Below are 11,578 nucleotides of genomic sequence, written 5' to 3' on the forward strand. Positions count from 1 at the left end.
GGCTGTTCGTTCGATCTTATAGTCGGCATTGCGTTCGCTCCGTCTCTCGTTATGGGTGGTGGAGTTGATCTCGCGTGGGTGGCTGCCCTCGTCCTGTTTGTTGCCGTCGGCGCCGGTCGTCTGATTGCCGCTTGTACTCTCGGGCGATTCGGCGTATCGTTCCCTCGTGGCTCGCCCCATTCTCCCGAAGGACGTGTTTGGTTTCCCGACGGTCTCGAAGCGTAGGGTACGATTAATCCGGCGTCTACTCGGGCTTTAAATTTGTAACAGTCCTTCACTAAATATCCGGGTTTTTTACAATAGTTACACATGATATTTTGTCTATTAGTATTCGGAAAATTCTGCGATGGAGGTACTGATCTTCGATCTTGGCGGTTGTTTCTGATATTGTTATTAGTGTTCGAGGGACGTGCGTTATCGCGTCTGTAATAGTTCGAGGGTGTCGGTCGATGGGGTCGCGTTCTGTCGGTTATTTGTCTCAATTCGTGTGTTGCTTTAACGGCTTGACGATACGCATCTTCTAAAGTATGGTACCCTGCTATTTTTACTCGTACATATACCTCGTTCGGAAGTCCTTTAACGAAAGCTTCTCTCGTTTCCCAATCTATAGTATCTTGTACGTCGGGGGATATGATGCCGTAGTCGCCTCTTTCTCCGTCCATTATTGCTAATCTAAGATTTCTAACGCGATCCATATAATCTAATATATCTTCCCCGGGTCGTTGAAATATCGTTCCTAATTCTCCCTTATATTCATTAAGAGATTTCTTTGGGCCGAATAGATCCTTTAATTTGTTTCCGAAATCATTTAAACTCATTAATTCCGTGTCTTCGATGGCGAGGAACGCGTGTCCACGAAGCTTATTTACTAACAATTTTACCAATTGAGGTTCTTGATATCTGGGAATCATATTTCGCGCGCGCTCACAAGCTCTTAAAAAATGGAATACCGATGGTCGATATCCGTCAAACACTGGCACCGATTCGATCGCGTCTTTTAGCTTAATTGGCTGGGTATGTCCACCTGTCTGGATCGTTTCCTGTTGCGCTGTCGGCGGCGATTTGGGTGTTTGAGGTTCCTGTTTCGTTTTAAGTTCGAATAATCCGCTTTGTAATTCGGCGAGTTTTGCACTCATATCGCGAAAGTTCGCATCCCATGCTTTAAGCTTTTCCGACAATGTCAAAACCATTTCTTCGTCAAACGATTCCACTACAGTCGCCATTGTTTTTTAAATATATATTTTATTAACAAGTGTGACAACTTTAATCTACTATGGAGCGTGTCAAATCGTTTAAACCAACTTTAATCCTCCGTGAAGCGGATCCCACCGCTGCCACCAAAAATTTACTACTCTAAATGTTACGTATTAATTTGTTTGTTTAAATCGATCAAATCTTAAGTTTAAATTTTACTGAAAAATTTTTTTTTTTTATAGTTTGAGTTTGTATGTAATCTGAAGGGAAATAAGTTGAAATGATATTATTGTGTATTTAATTCCGATTTAGGTAATTAATTAATACGATAGTTGCTGCCACCAGAAATAGTCTAAAGACTATTTCAAAATATTTTATTTTTATTATTTTCTTTTGCGTTTAAAGGGTAGCGTTAACTGACGCTTAATGCAACTGGTAAACGAATTTCACTTTTCGGCTAACTTGCTATGCGCAGGGATACTAGCGCGGGAGAGGATTAAAGCTGGGTACAATGAATATTTTTCCTCGTTGAACGGATTTTTATTTTGACGTAGAATTGCTTAGGTTATTATATATATATTTTATTAGCTGGATATTTATATTTTAGCGTTGCTGGATTAGATAGGAATATGAGATTGTTCGTTGTTTTATATAAATTTATTTTTACGTTCGACTTCTTCTTCTCTTTTAATTCCGCCGTAGTAGTTTGTCGTTAGGACCGAAACTCAATTCATTTACCACGATGAAGTCTGTCGCCACGATCTTCTTGCCTTTTGAGTTTAATTAACGAGGATGATTCTAACGATCCTCTCTGCGTGGAACTCGTGTGATTTCGCAAGCCTTGCCCAAAGACGGGTAATATTTTACCAACAATGGGAGGAGGAATGCGAAGATCAGAGGATGTTTCAGTAGCTGAAAACACCGTTCGCACAAGCCGACACAACGGACAACACCTTTGTTTAAAATTTAAGCAATGTTTCTATCTTTAAAACCGTTCGCGAAAATGAATGAAATCGATGATAGGAGGTTTTTAATTCAATTCTCGAGGACAACGAGATTACCAGAGAAGAAGAAAGTTTTTAAAATTAATTCTCTTACCTTGAGGAAAAGGTGCTATCGGGTGCCATTACTCCAGGTGTTTCGGTGATCGACGAGGTTTGTTGGGTTTATTATTTAATCTCGAATATAGGGTTTTTACCAGCCTTTACTTTATTAAGCTATTTCGATACAAATTGAGTAACTCGCTAACTGAATTAATACCGTAATGAGGACTTAAAATTTTCTTTTATTTAATCGCGACTCCTTTTTCTTTACCGAAAAACTAAAGACCCCGAAACGCAAAAATACTTATACAAATTCTAAACGCAGTAATGGGCGCAAAGAATGATGAGCCGTAATAACAAACGATCGCAAGATTTATGAACAAACTAATGAACGCTGCGCTATGTTGCTATGCTTATTTATAATGCCATCCCCCACGGGGTGGTGGTCCGCTGGGGGTACGCTTCCGTGGGAATCGGGATGTTGCAGTTTTGGGCTTCTCGGAATCGTACGTGACAAAATGTAAGTTCCATATTTCAACTTAGTTTTCTATCAGTCCTGTGAGGGGAACCCCCTCTGGTTGAAATCGTTGATACTGATCGTTGCGTGAAAGTTCGTTTTGCGAATGAAATTCCCGAAGAGGTTTTGGAGGCGCATCTTCGTCACCATGCTTCTGGGAGAAAGGGAATTTCCCCTGTTGTGCGCTATTGGTGTATGCGTGAGTTCAGCGAACTTTATCCCGGAGCTCCTTGTTTCGATTTTGATTTAGTGTAGCTGCTTCAATTTCGTTGGTTCGCTGTTTGATGTTCCTTATTGTTATTAATTTTTGATATATTTTGTTTTGTGTTCAATATATATATATTTTAAATCTGATAGTGTTAGGTTATTTACGTTTGTTATTATTTATTATATATATTATTTTTTTATTTTTATATTGCCCCCCTTTTATATATATATATATTTTTTTTATACATTTGTAGTTGCGCACAAAATTTATTAAAGAAAAGTGTTAACAATGTGTTTTCATGATTTGTTTCTCGCGCCTGACTTCCATTAATCCCTAATATTCCTGTCGCCATGACGCGTATAAATCCAACATGGCTGCTCATAAATGTCATCAGTAAAGTTTTAGTGGCGGGTCTTTAGTTTTATTTGATATCGAAGTAAATTTTCGTCTGTCGCTCGTTTTTCCTTATTCTACCGCAATCAGAACATTTATTTATTAACATTATTTTAAAGTGACAGTAGTATATCTCGTGTGAATATACGTATATATATATGTTTATGTTGTGTGTTACTTCAGTATAGCTAATGTTTTGTAATTCTTTGATCGCGTTATTTATTGTTTCGAGTAGTTTATTTTATAGAGCATTCGATAATACAAAACATATGCACTCACACGTACATATATATATATGTATATACGTATTTATATGCCTATTTCTCTTGCCCGTATAGTGTTCATACGAAATGAAATGTTAATTATTTGTTTTATATTAATTTCTTTTAATAAGATAGAACACGCACACGCACACGCACACGTATATATGTATATATTTCTGGCAAAGTGATTTTCATTCAGATTCTTTAGTGATATAGTGTTGTGTATTTGAGGTTATGTGTCAATCATTTGATTTCATATATACATATATATCTTGTATTGTGACAACATAGTATTGAAGGTTTTGTTTCTAGATTATTGTGCGTTTAATGTGTGTTTACATAATTGTGTTTGATGATAGAATTTCTGTATGCAATTCCTCGAATCGTTGCGGTGTTAATTGCCTTGTTAATCCTTCCTTTAGTTTCGTAGCGTCGTGTGTTCGTTTGTGCATTCAAATCTTTATTCGCGCGTTTTGCATGGGATAGTTTTCTTGTTCTCGTTACGGCGCGTGCGGAGCGCGGGACGTGACAATATGTACGCGTATATACAAGACTATCACAAAGCTTAACAAATAATTAAGTCTAATGAATAATAAATTTGATGAACAATGAAGTTAATAAATAATAAATTATACGAATAATTAAGTTTAACAGATAATAAGTCTAATGAATAATAAGCTTAACGAATAGTAAGATTAATGAATAATATGATTTACGAATAATGTATTTAATGTACACTATTAACAATGTGTTTGTTGGGTTCAAACGAATCCACGGCCAACGAGATAACTCTTTACTAAGCGTAAAAATAATCTTAGGCACAAAATACGATTGACGAAAATGCTCGAGGTGTCACTCTCCAAGGCAATCGCACGAATGCCGGCCTCGTCTGAAATTTTATACGCACTCGTTAGAAGCATCGAGAAAGTTCCGAACGCCGTTGCTAGGCAGTTTCTGCTTGGAGTTTGATTATTGATACAATGTATGTCCCATTGTATCGGCACCTCCGACGTAACCTCACACGTGGCTAGGCCCGCTCTCGAGGCCGCATGCCGCCACAATCTCACTTCTCGGAAAACCCATACAACTACTCCAGACCTCCGTTAGGCAAAACGCTTATCTCGTGAGCGTGGCTACGTTCGGCGACCAATTGTCACCTCGAACCCAATCTCGCTATCACAAATTTTAAACAATTACAGCTATAATAAAATCTAGACTAAAGTACTAGAGGATATTCCCAAAATTTCCAAGGAAAGGCTTCGGCTTTCCTTTCATCTCCGACATATATATTATTTCTGGCATATATATTTCGGGTTCACATTATGATTAGGGTTAGGTGCGTGTAACGAATCTTCATTTGTATTAGCCATTGTTGTTATGTAACAGAGAAGATATTTACTAGTACAAATATGATTATTACAGAATTTGACAAGTAGCCGTAGTAATTAGATACTCGAGATGCTAATGACAATAATCCTACGTTCAATAACGAATCCGCGGTCAGCGGAATAACAAAATGCGCTTCCTTCCAAAGTCCAAGTTGTACTCAACTTGCTTGTCTACGGTACAAGTATTACTAAACTAACTGTTGCGTCGCATGGAGCAGCGGAACCCCAGCCAACGCTACCTGGCGGCCAGCGGCCCACCTACCTGCTTCCAGACCCCCAATAAACTCAATGACCGGCCATAAAACGTCACCTTCTAGCTAAATTGTTTCCAGATGTGTGTCGAGCAATCTAGTTGTCTAGAAGCATTTCGGTTTATGTCCGGATTAGCAAAATCCTTGAGTTTGTTATGCTATTAAAAAAGGCTCGGAAAAGGCAGGTAGTCACCGAACGAGAAAACCCAACACATAAACATAGGATAGAAACGACTGGTTTTCCCCAGCAATAAAATCACCCCGGACACTGGTGAGAAATTCCTCATGTCCTGCTTCTTTAGCGGGGTCACGACCAATCGACATCAAGCTTTCCTTCGGGGAAAACTAAGAGGGAGTCAGTCAGCAGTCGGTCAGTGAGTCAGTCAGGCAGCCAGTCAGTCAGTCAGCAGTCGGTCAGTGAGTCAGTCAGGCAGCCAGTCAGTCAGTCAGCAACCTCGGGAAGTCTCAGTTCGCAGCAACGATTCGCGCTTACGCTCTCGCCCTCTCATCCCCTGATCTTACGTTCTAACCGAGTCCAACCGTATCCCGGTTGCTGTTAATTCACCACTCAGTGTATACACAGTGTCTTAATAAAACACAACTGAAAACCCGTTACAGCAGTGTGCACTTCAATTAACCACCTCTATTAGCCTAAACGCAATAGGGGATCGATCATCTCGCGGCGTCGATTGAACAATCGTAACAGGAATTTACGACTCCTGTTGATGCGCTTCTACACGATCGTGTCTCCCCGCGAGTGAAAGAACATTTTGGTCCTTCGAGCCGGATACGTGTCAGTGAAAGAGTGCACCCCCAGTTACCACGCAACATCAAGGTAAGCTCGCTCAAATTGTCGAAATTCCTCATGGCTCCCCCTCAGGAAGAGCGCGTCCGGCAATTGCTGCGGAAACGCGAAGGATTCAGACAAGAATTAGAAGCGTTTCGCACATTGCTCAACAATCACGAGGAAGGGACACCCGTGCATGCTATTCAGCGTAATTTGCAAGACTTAGAGGGAGAGTTTGCATCGTTCAAAAAGGGCCAATGCGAATTAGACGACAGAGACGAGGGTCAAACACTGAAGGACCGGGTTGACCTACAACAGAAGTTCTACACCATCGCCGGACAGGCGTCCGCCATCCTTGAGGAGGCAAACAAGCAAGCAGAACCAACCACCACAAATCTTACAACAAAGCCATCGGACATGTCATTGCCGGAACCCGTCGATTTGCCTAGAATTCAGCTACCCACCTTTTCTGGAGCCTACGAAGATTGGCCGGGGTTCGCGGATCAATTTCGCTCCACGGTCCACGATAACCCCCGCATAGACGACTGCAAGCGACTGATGTATCTCCGTTCTTGCCTAAAGCATGGGGCAGCTCTAGCGATCGCGTCATTAAGCAATGCGGCAGCTAACTACGCAGTCGCCTGGGAAATATTAGAACGACGGTATAACAGACCAGCCAAAATTGTCGAGAGACACTTGCAGGAGATATTTGACGCAGCCTCCTCATCACGGATAGCACATCGCGATTTGCAGTCCTACACGACCAAGTTGGAAGCTCATTACAAAGCCTTGGCCGCCATCGGACAACCAACCGCAGATGCCCTGCTTTTGCACCTATGTACCGCCAACCTTGATCGGGAAACCGATTCAATATGGAAGGAAAAGATAAGGTCCACACCATTCCCCACGTTCCCGGACTTCTTGCAATTCTTGAACGATCGCTGTCAGGTCATAGAACCTGCAAGAACGACACGCCCACCACGAGGGCAGGCATTTGTCACGTCACGATCACCGCCACTCTGTCCAATCTGCCATGGACCACACAAAATTTGGCGCTGCAACACCTTTAGGACGAAGACGATCGACGAACGGATTCTAGCCGCCGAGGAAATCTCAGCGTGTACGAATTGCCTGCTACCAGGACACAAATTGCAACACTGCACCTCTGGCTCTTGCCGCATATGTGATCAACGCCATCACACGCTCCTACATCGATCAGACGCGCCAATGAGCAATCAGACGCCTCCCACCACGCCCCCAAGCACAAGGAAAGCTCCGTCATACCATCCAAATAATCCATCATCCAACTCGCAACGACAAAACAGACAATGACTAAGACGGGCAGGCGCAACAAGGGAGACCAACTCACGGACCATAACCCCATCCAACGACCTGTTAACCACTGCACGCGTCAATATCCTAAACCACAAAATCCAACCAGTGCGCTGTCGAGCCCTGTTAGATACCGGTTCCACTATGAATTTCATAACTGAGCGGCTTGCAAACTCATTAAAACTTCCCCAATATCAGTGTTCGGTGCCAATCGGAGCCCTTGACACCCTATCAGTCACTTCAAGGCGTTACATTACAGCCACGATCACATCCTCTGACCAAGCCTACCGACGCACATTGACGTTCCTAATCCTCCCAACAATCTCGACACTGATCCCAGACCAATTCATAGATCGTTCCGCAATCACGATACCTAAGAATGTCCCGCTAGCCGATCCAGCATTCCATGTCCTATCCCCGATTGATATTTTGTTGGGCTCAGGGCCCACCGTTGTCTCATTGTGTGTCGGACAGATAAATCTTAACCCATCAACCGGCCCCGATCTGCGCCTGCAAAAAACGCGATTCGGGTGGGTCATCGGGGGGAGCCCACCTTCCCCAGGACCTGCCAGGGTCTTCCATGCCTCCACAACGGAACTAGAGACGGACCTCACCCGCTTTTGGGAACTCGACGAGGGACCTCAGATAAAACACTTATCGGAGGCGGATCGACGATGTGAGGAGCATTTTCAAAATCACGTCCAACGCACCAGCGATGGGCGATACATCGTCGCACTCCCCTTTAACGACAAAATCTCGTCACTCGGATCATCCAAGGCAATGGCGATGAAACGACTCGCCTCTCTCCAGCAGCAATTCAGACGAAATCAACAGTTCGAAACAGCGTATCGGGCGGTCATTCAGGAGTATCTGGACTTGGGCCACATGACCAAGGTTGCATCACGCCACGAACCGGAGAACGACTATTACTTGCCACACCACGGCGTCGTTAAGGACTCGAGCACATCCACAAAACTTCGCGTTGTGTTTGACGAATCCGCACCCAGTACCACCGGCGTCTCGTTGAACGACACCCTTTATACAGGTCCGAAGCTGCAAGAGGATTTGTTCGATATCCTCTTGAGATTCCGATCTCACCAGTACGTCCTCACCGGCGATGTCGAGAAAATGTACCGACAATTCCTCGTGCGTCCGGCCGATCGAAGATTTCAGCAAATTTTATGGCGCAATTCCGACGGCGAGTTGGAAACATATCAGATCAACACCGTCACGTTCGGACTGTCTGCAGCACCCTATCTAGCCATCCGGTGTCTCAGACAATTGGCAAGCGATGAAGGGCACCGATTCCCGCGAGCTTCATCGGTATTGTTACGGGACTTTTACGTCGACGACGCTCTCACCGGAGCGGATACGATAGGCGAAGCGCTGTCAATCCGCACAGAACTCACCGAACTCCTCCAACTAGCCGGTTTAAAAATCAGAAAATGGGCGTCCAACAACCGGACACTACTCAACGGACTATCTGACCCGGACATAAATCAGAAGCTACAGCTGGGCGAGCCTCAACCCTTAAAAACACTTGGGGTCTTCTGGAAGTCCTCCGATGATTCACTCATTTATTCGGTTGACGCCAAGGCAGACATTCCCCGCGTTACGAAGCGATCGATCAGCTCCGTAATCGCTCGAATCTACGATCCTCTGGGGCTGCTCGCGCCAGTGATCGTCCGCGCGAAAATCCTGCTTCAGCGAGTCTGGGCAGTGAAAGTCGAGTGGGACGAATCTCTCCCATCAGATCTCCATTCAGAGTGGGACAGGTATTATTCTCAATTGCCACTCTTGAACAATATTACATTCCCACGCAAGGCGATCATTGACTCCGCAACTGAGATCGAAATGCACGGCTTTTGCGACGCCAGCGAGAAGGCCTACGGCGCATGCGTCTATCTCCGAACCGTTAATCCGGACGGCCGCGTACGGACCCAGCTGCTAACCGCGAAGTCAAAAGTAGCCCCGCTAAAATCCCAAACCATTCCGCGGCTCGAGCTGAGCGGAGCCTTCCTTCTTACGTCCCTGATGGCTACCATACATCAAGCCTTATCACACAGCATCACTCGTATGGTCTATTGGACCGACTCCGCCATCGTTCTCCACTGGCTAACCACGTCACCCCACACACTCAAGACGTTTGTCGCCAACAGGGTCTCCGAGATCCAAAGAAAAACCAGCATCGGCAGTTGGCGTCATGTCCCCACCCACGACAATCCCGCGGATCTAATATCGCGAGGCCAAACACCCGAAGAATTTCTCCGCCCGACCATTTGGCAGCACGGTCCAGAATGGCTCCAACAATCGGAAGATTCCTGGCCGACCTGGACCCCAATACCACAAACGGAGTTGTTAGAACAAAAAACGGCAACTTGTCTATCCGCGGCTCCCGCCGATTGCAGCCTGTTGGAACGGTACTCCTCCTGGCCTAAGCTAATTCGGATCGTCGCTCGTTGCCTCCGTTGGAGGCAGAAACAGAACCGAATGACACCCTTGACCGCAACGGAATTACACATCGCTCACGACAAATTAATCATACTATTACAAGGCATCCATTTCCCCGAGGAAATCCGTACGCTCCGAATGAACCGGAACGCAGCGTTAACAAGGAAACTCACGCGACTCAATCCTTTCATTGACCAGAAAGGAATCCTGCGAGTCGGGGGTCGACTCAGGCATTCGTCGATGACTTTCGGTCAAAAACACCCAATACTGCTACCCAAAGCATCCGTCACAGCTCGGATTATCGAGCATACACACCAGATTCACCTGCACTCCGGGACACAGGATACGTTGTACGCTGTCAGACAACGATATTGGCCCGTCGACGGCCGAAGTCAAGTCTGGCGCACGATCAAGAACTGCGTCCGCTGCTGCCGCGCCCATCCACCGTCAGTAGAATACATAATGGGTGATTTGCCGGAAGCGCGAGTGACAGAGTCTCGACCATTCGCGAATGTCGGCGTGGACTATTGTGGACCCTTCTACATAAAGGAGACAAGAGATCGTAACCGCCGACAGGTCAAGGTGTACGTTGCGATCTTCGTATGCCTAGCCGTGAAGGCGGTACACATCGAGCTCGTTGGCGATCTCACGAGCGAAACCTTTATCGCCGCTCTTCGTAGATTCATCGCTCGGCGAGGGTTTTGCTCGACAATCCATTCGGACAATGGTACAAATTTCGTCGGGGCAAAGAACGACTTACGGGAACTGTATGACCTTCTACACTCGGACGATCACCACTCAAAAGTACAAGCATTCCTCGCAGACAAACACATAGAATGGCGCTTCATACCCCCTCAGTCTCCACACTTCGGGGGACTATGGGAGGCAGCGGTGAAATCCTTTAAGCATCACTTCAGACGCGTCGCAGGTCATGAATTGCTCACTTTCGAGCAATTCAATACACTGATCATAGAGATCGAAGCCGTCCTCAACTCCCGACCATTAACACCCATATCCACGGATCCCAAGGATCTCCTCGTTCTCACTCCTGGTCACTTCCTCATCGGTGAATCACTAATGAGTGTGCGTGAGCGAGATTTCAGGGACACTCCCTCCAACCGACTCTCCAGATGGCAGCATATCCAAAAGATGAAACAGCATTTTTGGAAACGCTGGCACAAGGAGTACCTCAACCAATTAAACAACCGCAGCAAATGGACCAAGGGTGGACATAACATACACGAAGGCGCAATCGTCCTGCTCAGGGAAGACAACGTTCCCTCGATGTGCTGGCCCTTGGGACGGGTAGTCAAGGTCCATCCCGGAGCCGATGGCGTAATCCGAACAGCGACTGTGCAGACTTCATCGAACCTCCTGGACCGCGGCGTCAAGCGGCTGGTCCCCCTGCCATTCCAATCAGATCCAGAAGCGCCCGGACAATCGCTGACCTCGAAGGAGGCAGAGCACACCCCCATCGAACCCACAGGCAGAATTTGATCGGTGCCCTCTCAACGGGGGGAGGATGTTGCGTCGCATGGAGCAGCGGAACCCCAGCCAACGCTACCTGGCGGCCAGCGGCCCACCTACCTGCTTCCAGACCCCCAATAAACTCAATGACCGGCCATAAAACGTCACCTTCTAGCTAAATTGTTTCCAGATGTGTGTCGAGCAATCTAGTTGTCTAGAAGCATTTCGGTTTATGTCCGGATTAGCAAAATCCTTGAGTTTGTTATGCTATTAAAAAAGGCTCG

The 11,578-nt window shown here is 45.7% G+C and overlaps 1 protein-coding gene across 1 annotated transcript; it reads left to right on the forward strand.

The window, feature by feature from the left end:
- The first annotated feature begins 8,156 nt into the window (after positions 1-8,156).
- LOC117215473 lies at positions 8,157-11,324 on the forward strand. The gene has a single exon (XM_033461838.1). The coding sequence runs from the start codon at positions 8,157-8,159 to the stop codon at positions 11,322-11,324; it is 3,168 nt and encodes a 1,055-aa protein (XP_033317729.1).
- The last annotated feature ends 254 nt before the right edge of the window (positions 11,325-11,578 follow it).

The sequence above is a fragment of the Bombus bifarius genome, unplaced genomic scaffold (assembly GCF_011952205.1).
Source record: "Bombus bifarius isolate JDL3187 unplaced genomic scaffold, Bbif_JDL3187 scf7180000009646_frag, whole genome shotgun sequence".
Taxonomy (NCBI): domain Eukaryota; kingdom Metazoa; phylum Arthropoda; class Insecta; order Hymenoptera; family Apidae; genus Bombus; species Bombus bifarius.